We start from the raw sequence: 20,112 nt of genomic DNA on the forward strand, positions 1-20,112 counted from the left end.
AGCCAATCACTGAATTTGAATCCAATAGAAAATTTATGGAAGGCACAAAAGCTCAGAGTTCGTAAGAGCCCACGGTACTTTCAGGATTTGTGTGCGCGGGGGAAAAATGGGCCAAAATCCCACCTGAGCAATGCATGCAGCTAGTTTCTCCATACAGGAGGCGTCTTCAAGCAGTCATTGCCAACAAAGGCTTTTGTATAAACTATTACATGCATTTCAGTAAGCGTGTTCAATACGCTTTCCCTGTGTAATTTGTTGTTATTACATAACTTAATTTATGGACATTTATGGTTTGATTTCTTTGCCTGTGTGGATTGGATGGGTTGTTACCTACATCTGATACAGGTAAAATATATCTCTGTACCGTGTTAGCCAGTAGAGATAAAAAAAAAATTGTTTAAAAGAACTGAAGTCCTCAGTGGTTAATACCTTTTTAATGGCTAACTGAAAAGATGGTAATAGCAAGCTTTCCAGGCTCCGGTCTCTTCTTCAGGCTCAGTATTACACAACATATGTGACTCTTCAGATTTTGTGTTCTACTGAGCCTGAAGAAGAGACCTGAGCAGTCTGGAAAGCTTGCTATTACCATCTTTTTTCAGTTAGCCATTAAAAGGTATCAACCACTGAGGACTTCAGTTCTTTTAAACAATTTTTTACCTACTTCTGATGAGACGTTCATGTCAGTAGCACCTTTTATAAACATTTACTCAGAAAATTGGTGTTGTGTTAAATACTCATGTCACCCTCTGTATACGTGCATGTGGCTCTTTCAAACACAGGTACAGCAATACCTTTTACATTACTACTCCGTTCCTGATAAAAGCATTCAGCATTTGAAATAATCTGTAAATGAGGCTGAAGACCTATTTGTAGATCGGAAGCCCCCGTCACTCCCATTGTCGCTCCCTCCTGACGGCGTCTGTGCTGTGTGACTTTAGGCAGAGTAGTCAGTTAAGCAGCACAGGCTGAGATTATGGGATGGGCAGGAGTGACCGAGGCGTTAAATCTACTGCCTTATTTCATATAAATTTAAACACGGATTTCTCAATAACTGAGTAACAGACTGGCCTTTTGGATGTATTGCTGGATTTATCTTTGAAAGGGCTACATGTGCAACTAAATTAAACTTTCTTCATCGTTCCTTATGGGAGACCCAGACCATGGGTGTATAGCTTCTGCCTCCGGAGGACACACACAGTACTACACTCAAACGTGTAGCTCCTCCCTCCGGGCTATATACACCCCCTGGATGACAATCTAACCAGTTCAATGCTTTGTGTTCCAGGAGGTCACACACACACATGCATTCTCTGAGATTCAAAGATATGGAAGAAAAGCGGGTCCAGTCTGGACTCCCGGCATGTCCCTTCTCACCCCACTGTGTCGGCGGTGCTGTTAAGGTTGATTTTACAAGGCTGGAGCCTTCACATGCCGTGCTCCTTCACCATCCTCTGAGGCTCTGGCTTGAAGTGGGAGCCATCACGGTCCTCTCTGCTTTGCAGGAGACCGGTCTCCATCCGCAGCCCTGTCAGGATTCTGCCGGACGGAGCATGTAACCCCCCCCCCAGGGACATGGCCCTGCGTCTCAAAAGCTAAGTATTGAGACGTATTTCAGGGGTCCCGGGTATATTTATTGTGGGGAGAGTGTGTCTTTTGACTTTGCTGTGAATTCCGGCCGGTTCTCTGGTTTTTTCCTGAGAACCGCGCCGAGGGTGCCTGCTCGTCGGCCGCATGTAAAAATCTAGGCCCCGGCTTCAGTTGCGGACTAGTTTCGGTTTCATTCCCTCTGCATGTCAGCCTTGCAGGGGAACAGTGCGGCGCCGCCCACCGGCCGATCAGCAGAGTGGAGGACACTCCTCTCTGAGGAGATGTTCCCCTCCCCTGTATTTCTCCTTGGCCCTCCGGATTCCCGCTCTTGGGCTAATCCCCGCCCCCCCCTCCTCACAGAGCCATTTTATCAGCGTTCTCACACTGATCGGAGCTGGCTGCTGCAGCTGCTGCATCCACTGGGGGTCCAAGCTGTGGAATCCGGAGGGCACACAAAATAAGCGGTCTGGTAAGCCACAACCTCTGGTTGTGGGCTTTATTATACACTCTCAGGGGATCATGCTATAGGAGTGTATTCTTTACTGCAGAGCCTCCACCTCAGCAGCATGTCTCTCACTAGGAGTAAAGCTGCAAGGCTGTACTCTATATGCACTGCATGTAAGCTCATTCTGTTGAGCCGAGCACATATCCACATTGTGATGCCTGCTCTAACATGGTGGTGCCTCAGCCTGGAGCCTCTTCAGGGGTCCCCCCGGCTTCTCCGGCCCCGGTGGCTGAACCCCCGGCTTGGGTAGCATCTTTTCCAGAGCTATCTCCCAGTCTTTTGCCGACTCCATGGGACAGCTGTCCCGGACTCTGCTGACCATGCATCAGCCCCCTTCTCAGGGCGCCTCTGCTGCTCCGAGCTCTGCAGAGCTCTCAGAGCATCATGTTTTAGGACCCCGTCCTCCTAAACGGAGACGCAGGGACCCTTCTCCTTCCTCGTCCCACGGCTCTGATTCACGAGCTGAGGTGCAGGGCGAGGAGGATACTTTTACTGTGGGTTCAGACGCTACCTCTATGTACCCCATTGACTTATCTGAGGGTGATGCGGATGTTAGTGATTTGATTGCATCCGTACTGAACCTCAATCCACCAGTGTCAGAGGAACAAGCCTCTCTGGTAGAAATACACCAGTTTACCTCTCCTAAGAGAGCTAGGAGTACGTTTTTTAACCACTCCAGTTTTCAGGCCACTGTTTCCAAGCCCAGGGCCTGTCCTGACAAACGCTTTCCAAAGCGTAGTTATGATGACCGTTTTCCCTTTCCACCTGAGGTGGTTAAGGAGTGGGCTCAGTCCCCAAAGGTAAACCCTCCGGTGTCTAGAATCTCAGCCTGGACAGTCGTATCTGTGGCCGATGGCACCTCTCTTAAGGATCCCACTGACCGGCAGGTTGACCTTCTGGCCAAATCCTGTATATGAGGCGGCAGGAGCCTCGTTCTCCCCGTCCTTTGCAGCAGTGTGGGCTCTTAAGGCAGTCTCTGCTTCTCTGGCGGAGATACATTCCCTCGCCAGGGACTCTATACCCGAGATGGTTGCCTTAACTTCCCAGGCTTCGGCCTTTTCATCCTACGCCATGTCTGCCATTCTAGAGGCTTCTCACCGCACGGCGGTGGCTTCCGCTAATTCTCTCGCGATCCGCGGGATCTTGTGGCTTCGAGTGGAAAGCAGACGCTTCTTCTAAGAAATACCTTGCTGGGCTCCCTTTTGCTGGGTCCCGGCTGTTCGGTGAACAACTGGATGAAATTATTAAGGAAGCTACTGGCGGGAAGAGTACTTCCTTGCCACAAACTAAAACCAGGAAACCTGTCCAGGGCAGGAACCAGTCGAGGTTTCGTTCCTTTCGTTCCTCTAACTGGTCATCCTCTAAGCCCTCAGCTTCGTCCACTACCTCAGCCAAGGATCGTAAACCCAACTGGCGCGCGAAGCCGCGTCCTCAGAAGAACGGAGGAGCCGCTGCCACTAAGGCAGCCTCCTCTTGACTATCTGGCTGCGCCAGCAACGTCCTTGGTCGGTGGGAGGCTCTCCCACTTTGGCGACGTGTGGTTTCAACACGTCTCCGATCAGTGGGTGCGGGATATCATCTCCCACGGCTACAGGATAGAATTTTCTTCCAGCCCGCCAAACAGATTTTTTCTGTCCGCTCCCCCCTGCTCCAAAGCCGCCGCCTTTTCACAGGCCGTGGCATCCTTGCAGGCCAACGGGGTAATTGTTCCGGTTCCCGCCCGGGAACGGTTCAGAGGTTTCTACTCAAACCTCTTCCTAGTCCCCAAGAAGGACGGTTCCTTCCGGCCCATCCTGGATCTCAAGCTTCTCAACAAGCATGTTCAGGTGCGGCGCCTTCGCATGGAATCTCTGAGATCGGTCATTGCCTCAATGACCCAAGGAGATTTTCTAGCATCCATCGACATCAGAGATGCCTATCTGCATGTGCCTATTGCGGTTTCACACCAGCGTTGGCTACGCTTTGCAATCGGAGAGGAACATTTCCAATTCGTGGCTCTCCCCTTCGGGTTAGCCACGGCCCCTCGTGTTTTCACCAAGGTCATGGCAGCAGTGGTTGCGGTCCTGCATCTCCAGGGGTTGGCAGTAATCCCCTACCTGGACGACCTTCTAGTCAAGGCCTCATCCAGTGCAGACTGCCAGCGGAGTGTCTCGCTCACTCTCGCCACGCTTGTTCAATTCGGGTGGCTTGTCAATCTGCCCAAGTCCACTCTGACCCCGACCCAGGAACTTACGTACCTAGGGATGCAATTCGAGACTCTGCCGGCACTTGTGAAGCTGCCCTTAGTCAAACAGCAGTCCCTTCATCTGGCGGTGCGCTCTCTGTTGAAGCCCCGCCGTCATTCCATCAGGCACCTCATGCAGGTGCTGGGTCAGATGGTGGCGTCAATGGAAGCGGTTCCCTTTGCCCAGTTCCATCTGCGTCCCCTGCAGCTGGACATTCTCCGCTGTTGGGACAAGCGGACCTCTTCCTTGCACAGGCTAGTGGCTCTGTCGCCGCAGACCAGGAGCTCTCTTCAGTGGTGGCTTCGGCCCCTCTCTGTCACAGGGACGCTCCTTCCTGACTCCGTCCTGGGTGATCCTCACCACGGATGCCAGCCTCTCCGGCTGGGGAGCAGTATTTCTCCACCACCGAGCACAGGGCATTTGGACTCCGTCCGAATCAGCCCTCTCGATCAATGTGTTGGAAATCAGGGCTGTTCTTCTAGCTCTCGTAGCCTTTCACCACCTGTTGGCAGGCAAGCACATCCGAGTCCAGTCAGACAACGCGACAGCGGTTGCCTACATCAATCACCAGGGCGGGACTCGCAGCCGCCTGGCGATGTTGGAGGTTCAACGAATCCTTCAGTGGACGGAGGACTCCAAGTCCATCATATCCGCAGTCCACATCCCAGGCGTAGAAAACTGGGAGGCCGATTATCTCAGCCGTCAAACCGTGGACAGCGGCGAGTGGGCCCTGCATCCGGCAGTGTTCAGGTCAATCTGCCGCAAGTGGGGCACTCCGGAAGTGGATCTAATGGCATCCCGGCACAACAACAAGGTCCCGGTTTACGTGGCTCGCTCCCACGATCCTCAGGCCTTCGCAGCGGACGCGCTGGTTCCAGATTGGTCTCAGTTCCGTCTGGCCTATGTGTTTCCCCCTCTGGCTCTCTTGCCAGGGTTCTGCGCAAGATCAGAATGGAGGGCCGTCAGGTCATAATCATTGCTCCGGACTGGCCCAGGCGAGCTTGGTACCCAGATCTGCTCCGTCTGTCCGTAGAAATGCCGTGGCATCTCCCGGACCGCCCAGACCTTCTCTCTCAAGGTTCGTTTTTCCGCCAGAATTCTGCGGCTCTCAGATTGACGGCGTGGCTCTTGAGTCCTGGATCCTGACAGCTTCAGGCATTCCTTCTGAGGTCATCTCCACTATGACTCAGGCTCGGAGGTCTTCCTCGGCCAAGATTTACCACAGGACTTGGAAGATTTTCCTGTCCTGGTGTCGCTCTTCCGGCCATGCTCCTTGGCCGTTCTCTTTGCCGACCATTCTGTCCTTTTTACAGTCCGGTCTGCAGCTAGGACTGTCCCTCAATTCCCTTAAGGGACAGGTGTCGGCTCTGTCGGTATTATTCCAGCGGCGTATCGCCCGACTGGCTCAGGTGCGTACCTTCATGCAGGGCGCATCTCACATCATTCCTCCTTACCGGCGGCCTTTGGATCCCTGGGATCTTAATCTGGTCCTCACGGCCTTACAGAAACCCCCCTTTGAGCCTCTTAGGGAGGTTCCCTTGTTTAGACTTTCACAGAAAGTGGTTTTTCTAGTAGCCATAACTTCTCTCACGAGAGTCTCTGATTTGGCTGCGCTCTCTTCGGAGTCACCTTTTTTGGTGTTTCACCAAGACAAGGTGGTTCTCCGTCCGACTCCGGAGTTTCTCCCTAAGGTGGTGTCTTCTTTCCACCTTAACCAGGACATTTCATTGCCTTCCCTTTTGTCCGGCCCCTGTGCATCGCTTTGAGAAGGCATTGCATACCTTGGATTTGGTGCGGGCGCTCCGAATCTGTGTCACGCACCGCCGCTTTTAGGCGGTGCACCTCACTTTTTGTGCTAACCACGGGTCAGCGCAAGGGTCTCTTGGCTTCTAAACCGACCCTAGCTCGTTGGATTAGGTCGGCCATCTCTGATGCCTACCAGTGTTCTCAGGTGCCCCCTCCGCCAGGGATTAAGGCGCACTCGACCAGAGCTGTCGGTGCCTCCTGGGCTTTCGGGCACCAGCCTACGGCTCAGCAGGTTTGTCAGGCTGCCACTTGGTCTAGTCTGCACACCTTTTCGAAGCACTACCAAGTGCATGCTCATGCTTCGGCAGATGCGTGCTTGGGCAGACGCATCCTTCAGGCGGCTGTCGCCCATTTGTGAAGTTAGGTTTTGCCTACTTCTCAGTTTTGTTTATTTCCCACCCATGGACTGCTTTGAGACGTTTCATGGTCTGGGTCTCCCATAAGGAACGATGAAGAAAAAGAGAATTTTGTTTACTTACCGTAAATTCTTTTTCTTATAGTTCCGACATGGGAGACCCAGCACCCTCCCTGTTGCCTGTTGGCTGTTTTCTTGTTCCGTGTGTTTCACCGGCTGTTGTTGTAGACAGAGGTTCCGGTTTTTCCGAGTTTTACTCTGTCTCTACTTATGGGTGGATGTCCTCCTTCAGCTTTTGCACTGAACTGGTTAGATTGTCATCCAGGGGGTGTATATAGCCCGGAGGGAGGAGCTACACGTTTGAGTGTAGTACTGTGTGTGTCCTCCGGAGGCAGAAGCTATACACCCATGGTCTGGGTCTCCCATGTCGGAACTATAAGAAAAAGAATTTACGGTAAGTAAACAAAATTCTCTTTTTTTGTGTGGGGAGGTTTTCTAGGTTTTCACAACATTTCTGAAAGAATATTGCAAATAAAGTAGCTGTTTCCATTGTATCCTCTGCTGCTTTTGTGGTCCATTGCTGTCCTGCAGTGACGAGGCCTCTAGACTTTTTTTGTGTTCAGTAGTATGTACAAGCTGGGAAATATTTTTATTTCTCATTAATGATATCTTTTAAGGGCACAGTGTTATGGTTGTACACTGCCACCAGGAGGCTTGACGCCTGGTCATCTTATTTGCCATAGTAGAAAGATATATTTCTTTGTCGCTCCATTGGGAGACCCAGACAATTGGGTGTATAGCTACTGCCTCCGGAGGCCACACAAAGTATTACACTCAAAAGTGTAAGGCCCCTCCCCTTCTGGCTATACACCCCCAGTGGGATCACTGGCTCACCAGTTTTGTGCTTTGTGCGAAGGAGGTCAGACATCCACGCATAGCTCCACTGTTTAGTCAGCAGCAGCTGCTGACTATGTCGGATGGAAGACAAGAGGGCCCATACTAGGGCCCCCAGCATGCTCCCTTCTCACCCCACTTTTGTCGGCGGTGTTTGTTAAGGTTGAGGTACCCATTGCGGGTACGGAGGCTGGAGCCCACATGCTGCTTTCCTTCCCCATCCCTTTTCGGCTCTGGGTGAAGTGGGATCTTACCGGTCTCCAGGCACTGAGGCCGTGCTCCATCCACAGCTCCTGGGAATCTGCTGGACATGGAGCGGAGTATCCTCAGGGACATGGCCCTGCTACGTTGAGGTACTCTGTGTCCCTGTGGGGACCGCGCACGGACACACGGCAGCATTGCTGGGTGTGTTAGTGCGCCAGGGACGGCGGCGCTGCCCGCACTAGTGCCATCGCACACTACAGCTTGCTGGGTGTGTTAGTGTATTAGGGGACTACCGCCCTAACCGCCGTTGCCATTTTTATTTCGGGCGCGGCTGGGACTTGTGGTGCGCCGGGGACTTCCGCGCCGACCAAGGCTTATATGCCGGCCGCGCTTATCACTCGAGTCCCCGGCTTGCGCGGCCTAGTCTCACTTCGTTTCCGCCCACAGACCTGCCAGTCAGGGTAGGGGCGTGACGCTGCACAGCACGGCAGCGCTGAGAGCTGAGAGCTGGAGTATGCTTTGCATACTCCACCCCTCTCACTGTGTGCACTGTGAAACCGGCAGCGCTGAGAGCTGGAGTATGCTTTGCATACTCCACCCCTCTCACTGTGTACGCTGTGAAGCCGGATTCCCGCATTTTCTCAGGCACGCCCACGGCTTCCTCCTCTACACAGGACGCCGGCAGCCATTCTTGTCAGTGTTTTCTGTAGCGACAGAAGAGACAAGTTTAGGAATCCCTGGCAGGGATTTGGAGAGTCACACAACCGCTGTGACCAGGCGTTAAGCAGCACCTGTGGGGCTGACTCCACTAGTGCCGAAGTGCACATATACATATATGCTTATTCACTATGCATTGCACTATTTAGCTGCATTTTTGTATATACCCTCCTTGATTGTGCGGAGGACATAACAGCATATTGTCTGTGTAAAACAGAGGTGCAGAAGCACATGTTTTCTATGCAGCCGGTACAGCATGTACGGCTATATGGCCGGCAGTGTACATAGACCCCCATTGTATACTACGGAGTCTCTGCTAATCGTCCAGGACATGGGGACGGAGCCTGCAGTTTTTACTGACAGATTTTCTGAGACTATGGCTATGATACTAGAAGCCTTGCAGTCCAGACAAGTCTCTCAAATCCATGGCCACTGTTCATTCATTATCCATGGTCCCCCTCAGTGGGAACAACTTTGAGCTCCGAGGGTGTCATGTGCTTCCCAGAGTGACGGCTCTGACACGGACGACAGTCCCAGACAGCCTGCGAGGCTCACTATGAGCGGCCCTCGACTTCATCGCACTAGTCAGGGTCCCAGCAAGCGGACTCTCTGTGTGATGTGGCGGAGGTAGCTGCTCAAGATCTAATCCTGAGACCGCTCTCAATCTGGATACACCTGATGGTGACGCCATAGTCAATAATCTCATAGCGTCCATCAATGGAATGTTAGTTATTTCTCCCCCAGCTCCTCCAGTGGAAGAGTCAGCTTCATAGCAGGAGAAATTCCATTCACGTATCCCAAGCGTAAATTAAATACTTTCCTTGACCACCCTGACTTTACACAGGCAGTCCAGGAACACCACGCTTATCCAGTTAAGCGCTTCTCCAAACGGCTGAGGATACACGTTATCCCTACCCCCTGACGTGGGCAATGGCTGGACCCAGTGTCCCAAGGGGCATCCTCCAATCTCCAGCTTGCAGCTAGATCCATAGTTGCAGTGGAAGATGGGGCTGCACTTAAAGATGCCACTGACAGACAGAGGGATCTCTGGTCGAAATCCATCTATGAGGCTATCGGCGCGCTGTTAGCTCCAGCATTCGCAGCCGTAGAGGCCTCCAAGCTACTTCAGCTTGTCTTACACAGATGGACACGGTCACACGTACATCTGTTCCGCAAGTGTCATCCTTAACCGCTCAAATGTCTGCATTTGCGTCTTATGCGATTAATGCTGTCCTAGACTCTACGACCCGTACGGCAGTGGCGTCCGCTAACTCCGTGGTTTTACGCAGGGCCTGGGTGTTAACTGAATGGAAGGCAGATTCTGCTTCCAAAAAAGGGCTTAACCAGTTTGCCTTGTTCTGCTGACCGACTGTTTAGTGTGCGTGAGATGTAATCATTAAACAGTTCAAGAGTAAGGATTCTTCCTTACCTCAGCCCAGACAAAACAAACCCCAACATACCAAGGGACAGTCGGGGTTTTCGGTCTTTTCAAGGCTCGGGCAGGTCCCATTTCTCCTCGTCCAAAGAGGACTCAAAAGGATCAGAGGAGCTCAGTTTCTTGGCGGGCTCAGTCACGCCCAAAAAAGACAGCCTGAACACCCGCTTCCAAGAGGCTTCCTCATGACTTGCGGCCTCCTCTCTCCGCATCCTCGGTCGGTAGCAGGCTCTCCCGCCTTGGCGATATTTAGCTGTCACAGGTCAAAGACCGCTGGGTGAGAGACATTCTGTCTCACGGGTACAGGATAGAGTTCAGTTCTCGTCCTCCAACTCAATTCTTCAGAACTTCTCCACCTCCCGACCGAGCCGATGCTCTTCTGCAGGCGGTGGGCACTCTAAAGGCACAACGAGTGGTGACCCCCGTTCCTCTTCAGGAACAAGGTCACGGTTTTTACTCCGAATTATTTGCGGTGCCAAGAAAGGACGAGTATTTCCGTCCCGTTCTGGATCTAACACGGCTCAACCAGCTCGTGAACACCAGGCGGTTCCGGATGTAATCCCCCCGCTCCGTCATCGCCTCAATGTTTCAAGGAAATTTCCTAACATCAATAGACGTCAAGGATGCTTATCCCCACGTGCCGATTGATCCAGAGCTCCAGCGTTTCTACGCTTTGTTATAAGACGCGAACACCTTCAGTTCGTAACTCTGCCTTCCGGCTGGCGATAGCCCCACGGGTCTTCGCTAAGGTCATGGCAGCAGTAGTACCAGTCCTGCAATCTCAAGGTCACTCTGTGATCCCGTATTTGGGAGATCTACTGGTCAAGGCACCCTCTTAAGGAACATGCCAACACAGCCGAACGTTGCGCTGGAGACTCTCCAGAGTTTCGGGTGGATCATCAACTTTTCAAAGTCAGATCCGACCCCGGGCCAATCACTAACATATCTAGGCATGGAGTTTCATACTCTCTCAGCGATAGTGAAGCTTCCGCTAGACAAACAGCGTTCACTACAGACAAGGCTGCAATCTCTCCTTAGGATCAGTCGCACACATTGAGACGCCTCATGCACTTCTCACGTAAGATGGTAGCAATGGCGGCAGTCCCTTTCGCGCAGTTTCATCTGCGTCCACTACAATGGGACATTCTCCGCCAATGAGACGGGAGGTCGACGCCCATCGACAGAGACGTCTCCCTTTCTCAGGCGGCCAAAGAATCTCTACGGTGGTGGCTTCTTCCCACCTCATGGTCAGAAAAAAGGTCCTTCCTACCCCCATCCTGGGCGGTAGTTACGACAGGCACGAGTCTATCAGAGTGGTGAGCAGTTTTTCTCTACCACAGGGCTCAAGATACGTGGATTCAGCAAGAGTCCACCCTTCAGATCAATGTTCTGGGAATCAGAGCAGTGTATCTTGTCCTACAAGCCTTCCAGCAGTGGCTGAAAAGCAAGCACATCCGAATTCAGTCGGATATCTCCACAGCGGTGGCATACATCAACCACCACGGAAGAACACGCAGCCGGCAAGCCTTCCAGGAAGCCGGCGGATTCTGACGTGGGTTGAAGACACGGCATCCACCATATCCGCAGTTCACATCCCAGGCGTGGTAAACTAGGAAGCAGACTTCCTCAGTCGCCAGGGTATGGACGCAGGGGAATAGTTTCTTCACCCGGACGGGTTTCAGGAGATCTGTCGCCGCTGCGGGATGCCGGACGTCGACATAATGGCGTCACGGCACAACAACATTGTCCCGGCTTCATAGCACAGTCTCACGATCATCGAGCTCTGGCGGCGGACGCCTCAGTTCAACATTGGTCGCAGTCCCGGCTACCTTATGTGTCCCACCTCTGGCATTGTTGCCCAGAGTGCTGCGCAAGATCAAGTCCGACTGTCGCCGCGCCATCCTCGTCGCTCCAGATTGGCCGAGGAGGTCGGGGTTCCCGGATCTGTGGTACCTCACGGTAGGCCAACCGTGGGCACTACCAGACCGACCAGACTTGCTGTTTCAAGGGCCCTTTTTTCCATCTGAACTCTGCGGCCCTGAACATGACGGTGTAGCCATTGAGTCCTGGATCCTAGCGTCTTCAGGATTTTCTCAGGAGTGGTTGTCACCATGACGCAGGCCAAGAAACCAACGTCCGCCAAGATCTACCACAGATCGTGGAAGATATTCTTATCTTGGTGCTCTGCTCAAGGAGTTTCTCCCTGGCCATTTGCATCGCCTATTTTTCCTTCTTTCCTACAATCTTGGTTGGAAAATGGTTGGTCGCTCAGCTCCCTTAAAGGACAAGTCTCAGCGCTATCTGTATTTTTTCAGAAACGCCTAGCCGACTTCCGCAGGTACGCACGTTCCTGCAGGGAGTTTGTCTTCTCATCACTCCGTACAAGCGGCCGTTAGAGCTCTGGAGTCTGAACAAGGTTCTAATGACTCTCTTGAAGCCGCCTTTCGAGCCTTTGAAAGTTGTTTCCCTTTTCCGTCTTTCACAGAAAGTGGCCTTTCTAGTAGCGGTCACGTCTCTTCAGAGAGTGTCCGAGCTAGCAGCGCTGTCATGCAAATCTACATTCCTGGTCTTCACCAGGACAAGGGGGTTCGGCGTCCGATTCCGGACTTTCTCCCTAAGGTGGTATCCCACTTTCATCTCAATCAAGATATCACCTTACCTTCTTTGTGTCCTCATCCAGTCCATCAATTGGAAAAGGATTTGCATCTGTTGGATCTGGTGAGAGCACTCAGGATCTACATTCCCGCACGGCGCTCCTGTGCCGCCCGGATGCACTCTTTGTCCTTGTCGCTGGTCAGCGTAAAGGGTCGCAAGCTTCCAAATCCACCCTGACTCGGTGGATCAAGGAACCAATTCTTGAAACCTACCGTTCTGCTAGGCTCCCGGTTCCCTCAGGGCTGAATGCCCATTCTACCAGAGCCGTGGGTGCGTCCTGGGCATTACGGCACCAGGCTACGGCTCAGCAGGTGTGCCAGGCACCTACCTGGTCGAGTCTGCACACTTTTACCAAGCATTATCAGGTGCATACCTACGCTTCGGCAGACGCCAGCCTAGGTAGACAAGTCCTTCAGGCGGCGGTTGCCCACCTGTACGAAAGGGCTGTTTGACGGCCCTACCACGAGGTATTCTTTTACCCACCCAGGGACTGCTTTTGGACGTCCCAATTGTCTGGGTCTCCCAATGGAGCGACAAAGAAGGGAATTTTGTATACTTACCGTAAATTCCTTTTCTTCTAGCTCCAATTGGGAGACCCAGCACCCGCCCTGTTTTCTTAGGGTTTTTTTCGGTACACATGTTGTTCATGTGAATGGTTGCAGTTCTCCGATGTTTCTTCGGATTGAATTGGTCTTTAAACCAGTTATTGGCTTTCCTCCTTCTTGCTTTTGCACTAAACTGGTGAGCCAGTGATCCCACTGGGGGGTGTATAGCCAGAAGGGGAGGGGCCTTACACTTTTGAGTGTAATACTTTGTGTGGCCTCCGGAGGCAGTAGCTATACACCCAATTGTCTGGGTCTCCCAATTGGAGCTAGAAGAAAAGGAATTTACGGTAAGTATACAAAATTCCCTTCTTTATTTATTTTGTATGTTATTTTTGTTTGCCCCAATTGCAGATCCCTTAGCTATTGTAGTTCTCACGGTCTCGCTTCATCATGCGCTGGCTTCCTCTCCACTTCTAGTAGACTACCATTGTGATTTATACTCTCTGCTACTATAATATTGAGCTTGAAGTTTTACCTCCCCGGGAGCTGCTTTTCATTATGTGGCAAATGTCTGTTCTAGGATTGCTTACAAGACTACTCCTGGGTCAACAAGTTCCTCAAAGAATACAACAAATGTCTTCCACCGGTCTTCCAGCAGGTTCAGTCTTTGGGCCCTTGACAACTTCTGGCCTGGTGTAATTCCATTTTATTTCCCCCCCAAGTCTAATCTTCCATCCAAAGGAAGTAATTGTCCCTTCTATAGACTCTGGAAGAATTCTAGATGATCCACCACATTGTACGGATGAGGGGAAACTTGTAAATATGCCGAGAAGAAGGGTTCAGCATTGTTTCCTTACACATCATGTAGATCTGGCGTTGTCTAAACTTCCGTGAAATCCCATATTGGTCTCCTTTAAAGGGGTGGTTCACTACTCTGCAAGTGGCCACATCTCTGTAAAACTGATAGGGAAAGCTTTTTCTAAATAACTTATTCGGCCAATTCTGCCTGTGAGTGGCGCTATCGCGGTCCACTCATGCCCATGAAGTGACCTGGCCAATTCTCACCTGGTCAATTCTTGGTGAAAGGATCTTCCAGGTATTCCGATCTTTCCTGGCTATGGCTTTTCCCAGACAGCCTGCACCTCTTCCATTGGATGTCTTGTCCCATCCCAATGCATGACTTTTTTACTTGAGACCTTCACTCCTACAGATGAGGTCTTTTGCTTTCATAGTATTTTTTTGGGCTCCGGTTCCCCAGTCTTCCTGTCTTCATATAGATGCTATGCATAGCCTCTGCATCCCTTATCTATCTTACACTTTGGCTCTTCAAATATTACTGACTTGCAGAATCCTTGGCTCTTTCTTCACTTCCTCCCTCCTGGTCCACAGTCACCAATCTGCAAACAATAAAACAAAAAAGAAAGTGATCAATGCATTAGATCTACCCCAAAATGGTGTTCATACAAACAACCTGCACAATGGATACAGCTTGTTAAATTTTATTTTTTTTTTTATTTTTTTTCCCCCTACTGTGATATACAAAAATTAAAGATATTGCCAGGTGGCAAAGGGATAATCTGAGTATAACCATTGTCCTTGTAGCTCAGGAAGCACAGACAGCGAAGAGAGCACAGATTCTGAGGAGGAAGACTCCGTCAAACAGGGATTATTTGAATCGAGCACAGTCAACCAGGAAGACAAAATGGAAGTGGACGCTAATGAGGGTAAGATTAACGCTCCCCTGTCATGGAGGCAAAAAGCAACTGACTGACAACACCTTACAAAGTTTCTAATGTATCCATTTTAGCTCGATATCCGGCACCCTGTTTATAGGAGCTGATATATAGAGGTTACAGGTAGTCCGTTATTGCAGATTTACTCCATTCAAGGGAATGGTACGGAGCTGCCATACCACATGCAACCTGTAGAAAGATGTGGAACTGTCCTTAAAAATAGAAATGGTTTTCTAATTGAGGACAACCCTCTTTTAATGTGACCTTTTTTTTTGTCTTATAGCAAGTAACTGGCCGGCAAACTTTGATATCCCTATGGAAACTGCACATGTAACTGGCTTGGATTCAGTGGGATCTGATGTTTGGAGCACCGAAGAGCCATTATCGGCTAAAGAATCTGGTTGGGCCTCTTTTACAGACTTCACAACGTCTATCAGGTCAGTTAAGTTGGGCAGCTTAAACTGTTTTAATGTGGCGTAAACATCGTTTTTCATTTTTATTTCAGAAATCAATAGTACACACAAACATAAACAACTTTGTAATACAATGGTACCTCGTTTAAAGAGTAACCCACTTAACGAGAATTTCGCTTAACAAGCAAAGCTTTCTGTAAATTTGTAACCCGGTTTGCGAGAAAGCTTTGCTGTACGAGCAAAATACTCGCCACACACATTTCCGGTTCCGTCCATCCACCACGCTGTGACCCGCACTTGCAGTCCACACAAGCACACGCATACAGTATTATGGTCACCTTACCTTCCGTTCCACCGCGGGTCTCATGGTTCTTGTAGTTCCCGGGTACATCGCGACGTGCTCGCAGCGAACTAAAAGTACCATGAGGCCGGCGGTGGAACGGAAGGTAAGGTGAGCATATAATGTGTACCTTCCGTTTCATCGCCGGCCTCCTGGGTCCTGTAGTTCGCCGCTCCGCTCCACTCCAGGCTGTGCATCGGCATCCATAGCGACGAAGCAGAAACTTCCTGGTTCCTGTCACCGCTACTCAAAGGCAGCGCGCTGGCCAATCAGAGGCAAGCGGCTCTGCCTTTGACGTCAGCGCTCTGGCAGGAAGTTCCTCCCTCGTCGTTATGGTAACACGATACACGGCCCGCACCGGAGAACAGCAAGTCCCAGGAGACCGGCGATGGAATGGAAGGTAAGGTGAGCATAATAGTGTGTGTGTGTGTGTGTGTGTGTGTGAGTGTGACGATAGAATAGGGGGACCAGGATGGGACATTTAACAAGTTGTGGAACGAATTGCCTGCATTGCAATGATTTCCTATGGGAAATCTTGCTTTGCTGAACGAGTAACTTGATTAACAAGCACACTCCCAGAATGGATTGTTCTCGTTAAGCAAGGTTCCACTGTATATATTTTATTAGACAATTTTTCTTCTTTCTCTGCCAGAATTGATCAGTCGTCATCAAAATTCAAAATTTTGAGGTAACATCTGTATTTAGTGAAGACTTTCCCATTACTGAGATAGGAAATGATAGCTTCTACTGATGAGATCCTCTGTAGATAGAAGACGAGGCGTAGCTCTGCCTCTAGGTCCTGCCTCTGGCTCTTCTGCCCTCTGCCTCAGGCTCTTCTGCCCTCTGCCTCAGGCTCTTCTGCCCTCTGCCTCAGGCTCTTCTGCCCTCTGCCTCAGGCTCTTCTGCCCTCCTGGCTCAGGCTCTTCTGCCCTCCTGGCTCAGGCTCTTCTGCCCTCCTGGCTCAGGCTCTTCTGCCCTCCTGGCTCAGGCTCTTCTGCCCTCCTGGCTCAGGCTCTTCTGCCCTCCTGGCTCAGGCTCTTCTGCCCTCCTGGCTCAGGCTCTTCTGCCCTCCTGGCTCAGGCTCTTCTGCCCTCCTGGCTCAGGCTCTTCTGCCCTCCTGGCTCAGGCTCTTCTGCCCTCCTGGCTCAGGCTCTTCTGCCCTCCTGGCTCAGGCTCTTCTGCCCTCCTGGCTCAGGCTCTTCTGCCCTCCTGGCTCAGGCTCTTCTGCCCTCCTGGCTCAGGCTCTTCTGCCCTCCTGGCTCAGGCTCTTCTGCCCTCCTGGCTCAGGCTCTTCTGCCCTCCTGGCTCAGGCTCTTCTGCCCTCCTGGCTCAGGCTCTTCTGCCCTCCTGGCTCAGCTCTCTTCTGCCCTCCTGGCTCAGCTCTCTTCTGCCCTCCTGGCTCAGGCTCTTCTGCCCTCCTGGCTCAGGCTCTTCTGCCCTCCTGGCTCAGGCTCTTCTGCCCTCCTGGCTCAGGCTCTTCTGCCCTCCTGGCTCAGGCTCTTCTGCCCTCCTGGCTCAGGCTCTTCTGCCCTCCTGGCTCTCCTGGCCTCTGCCTCTCTCCATAGGATCTCTTGAGCACCATCTGCCATCTCCTATCTCAGTAATGGGAAAGTCTTCACTGAATACAAATTTTTACCTCCAGAATTGAGAATATTGATAATGACCAATTCTGGTAGAAAAAGAAACAAAGTTCCTTATGTTCATGTGTACTGTTGATTTATGAAATAAAAGGTAAAACAATGTTTACATTTTAATCCTAAATTGTCACCTACGAAAGGCAAACCATGCATAAATTCAGATGGGGGACTTGGCTCCGATTTTAAAAAGGAAAAAAAAAAAAAAATCATATGTGCACTAACTTCTTTTTAAAATTGAGGGGTCATTGATGCACCCATGATGTTACAAAAGGGCTTAGTGCACCATTCTTACATTCTCCTCTGCATCTCCCCTTATGTTTGACAACGCTCTTTAGTGATAGTTTAATTGAAACAGTCCTCCATTGCCTGCATAGACTGCAGAGTCAAGAGCCAAGTGTCAGTGCAGATGCATTTTCAACTCCCTTTCCTGTCTGCAGCAGCCGCCTGCTACTTTGTGATCCTGTGTGGAGCGCACGGCCACTACAGGCAGGAGAGGGAGACGTTGGTCACACATGCACACACGGACACTGAGAGTCATCTGTTCCTGCAGGTACAGTGTGCGGACTGTGTGTAATGCAAACGGGAAGCCAGAATGCATCTCTATTTTGTGTTGCTGCCAAAAAGCTTTCATGTACATGCTCATGTACATACGGGCAGCATGACTCAGCACCTGGCAGCACAATTGCATTCAGGTATGTTTTTCTCTCTGAAATGCTCTAGTGTTTCAGCAAAATATAGATTGAATAGCAAGGAACTATAGAGAGAGACCCGGCCAGACCCACGCGCTGCCCCTGGCCGGCTTCTCACCACACCACTCTAGTTGATTGTTTTCTCCCATGACACTTGTCAGTCTGTCAACTTTCCAGCTGCTTTCTCTAAAATACTGGAGCTTTGCAGAGAAAAACCTACCTGACTGCAATCGTGCAGCAAGAATCTGATCCATGCTGCCTGCATTTTGGTAGCGTGAATTGAGTGAGGTCATCCTTAAACAGGGTATTTCAAAGCTCTGCTATAGAAGGCTGACTGGTAGGACCTTTTTCCATCATTTTCACAAAGGTGGGGGGGTTTATTGATTGATTTTGATTTTTATTTATTTTTTTACTAAATCCAAGTATAGGATTGAGATCTAGGCATTGTCTTCCTTTCATAGGAGGAGGCATATATCTTTCATCCACTTTTCTTGACATATGATGTCAAATAACCTCCGATATATTATCAGTTTTGCTCTGAATGCTATTGGTGGCATTGTGTAGATGTTAGAATTTCATTGTTATGTATATACTAAAAATGTCATTAATTCTCCAGTGCGAAGGAAACTGCAAGAAGTAACTCTCCTGTGGAAATGGAAACCAGTACAGAGCAAACGGATCCATTGAGTGTCAATGCATCTGCACAAACTGAAAGTAAATGAGCATATTGAAATTTTGTAGTTTATTTTTGGGTTTAGCTGCCCTTTTCCCCTTTTAAATTAAGATGTGTTCCACTGTGGTTTCCAGAATTTCTGCAGAGGTAAATCCTGAAATTGCATAGTAGGGAGACTTAAAATTTGAGCAGCTAGATCAAGCAACTGGTCAATGCAAATTTAGCCGAAGCCCAGTAAAAACACTGTAAGACTCCTTCACAATTCCTAGCTTCCCGGTACGTTTGTCCATTTTCACACATACTAGAGACACATTCACATGCATACTCATTAAAATCTGTGGTGATTTTCACTCGGACAGTGTATCCATGTAAACGACTCATGTGTCCTTGTGGTCCACTGTCTATCAGTCTATGAAAACATGTACAGCAAACAGGTGACATTCATGTGCCGTACAAGTGACACGGACTAGAATTAAGTGCATTCAAGAGATTGTTTTCTGTGTGTTTGATGGGATACACTTACTCAGACGACACACGGATGCCATATGCATACACACGGCTGGTCTAAACAGAACATGCCACATGCAAGGGTTTTATTCTTCTTTTTTTTTTAAAGATGTGTAAAGGGGTCCTAACAGACACTTGCATTGTTTTATTGAAAGTATGCAGTCATGCATAGGCAACTTCCCATCTTGAGTTGGGTGCTTCTTGAATAAGTTGTCTATTTTGTTCATTGAACAGTAAATATAAAACAAAACTTCACTCCTGGGCGTTTTTTTTTTTTTTTTCTTCCTTTCCTCCCCTACCCCGACAATCTTGCCATATGAGGGCTTTTTTTTTTTTGCAGGACGAGCTGTACTTTGAAACCATTGGTTTGATCATATACTGCACTGGAAAACAGCAAACAAAATTTCAAGTGCAGAAAAACTTCAAAAAAAAAAGTGTGATCGCACAATAATTTTTGAAATATTTTATTGTGTTCACTATACGGTAAAACTGATGTGTTCTTGTGATGCTGGAGGTCGGTACGAGTTTGTAGACATCAAACATGCATAGGATTTACTTTATCTAAGAAGTTAAAATAAGTGCTTATTTTTTGCATCTCAAGCTGATGTTTTTAACTACCATTTTTGCACAGATGCTACGTTTTGATCGCCTGTTATTGCATTTTGTGCAAAATTTGCGGTGAGCAAAAAACGTAATTTTGGCATTTGAAATTTTTATTGCCGCTACGCAGTTTACTGATGAGAATATTTGATTTTATAATTTGATAGATCGGGCATTTCTGAACGCGGCGATACCAAATATGTGTATATTTTTTATTGTTTTAACACTTTAATTTTCAGTGGGCTGATTGGGGGGTGATTTTAACTTTTAGGTATTTTACTAGGTCCCCTAGAGGGCTATAAGGATTAGCAGTCTGATCGTACTTCCATTTCTCCAGATCACAGCTACACAGCTGAGATCTGGAGAAAAGTGGCTTTACTTTCACACACTTCCCTCTGCCGGAAGTGAGAGAAAGTGACTCATGATAGCTAGAGTCTTCACATGACCTTGAGCTACCATGGCAACCACCGGAAGTCACATGATTATGACCCGCCCCAGGGCCGTGGGGTACTCTGTTCCGGGCGTTGGATCACAATGGGATTATGGCGGCACGGTGGCTCAGTGGTTAGCACTGCAGTCTTGCAGCGCTGGG

At 49.8% G+C, this 20,112-nt stretch overlaps 1 protein-coding gene across 7 annotated transcripts in view; it reads left to right on the forward strand.

Annotated features, from left to right (window-relative positions):
• Nucleotides 1-20,112, forward strand: part of PPP6R3 (protein phosphatase 6 regulatory subunit 3) — a 243,426-nt gene that overhangs the window by 178,218 nt on the left and 45,096 nt on the right. For all 7 annotated transcript variants that reach the window (XM_075325295.1, XM_075325289.1, XM_075325292.1 and 4 more), the window contains 3 exons: nucleotides 14,531-14,652; nucleotides 14,945-15,098; nucleotides 18,357-18,454. In XM_075325295.1, coding sequence (XP_075181410.1) covers nucleotides 14,531-14,652; nucleotides 14,945-15,098; nucleotides 18,357-18,454 — 374 coding nt within the window. The remainder of the gene's footprint in view (nucleotides 1-14,530; nucleotides 14,653-14,944; nucleotides 15,099-18,356; nucleotides 18,455-20,112) is intronic.

Source organism: Anomaloglossus baeobatrachus, chromosome 10 (assembly GCF_048569485.1).
Source record: "Anomaloglossus baeobatrachus isolate aAnoBae1 chromosome 10, aAnoBae1.hap1, whole genome shotgun sequence".
Lineage (NCBI taxonomy): Eukaryota > Metazoa > Chordata > Amphibia > Anura > Aromobatidae > Anomaloglossus > Anomaloglossus baeobatrachus.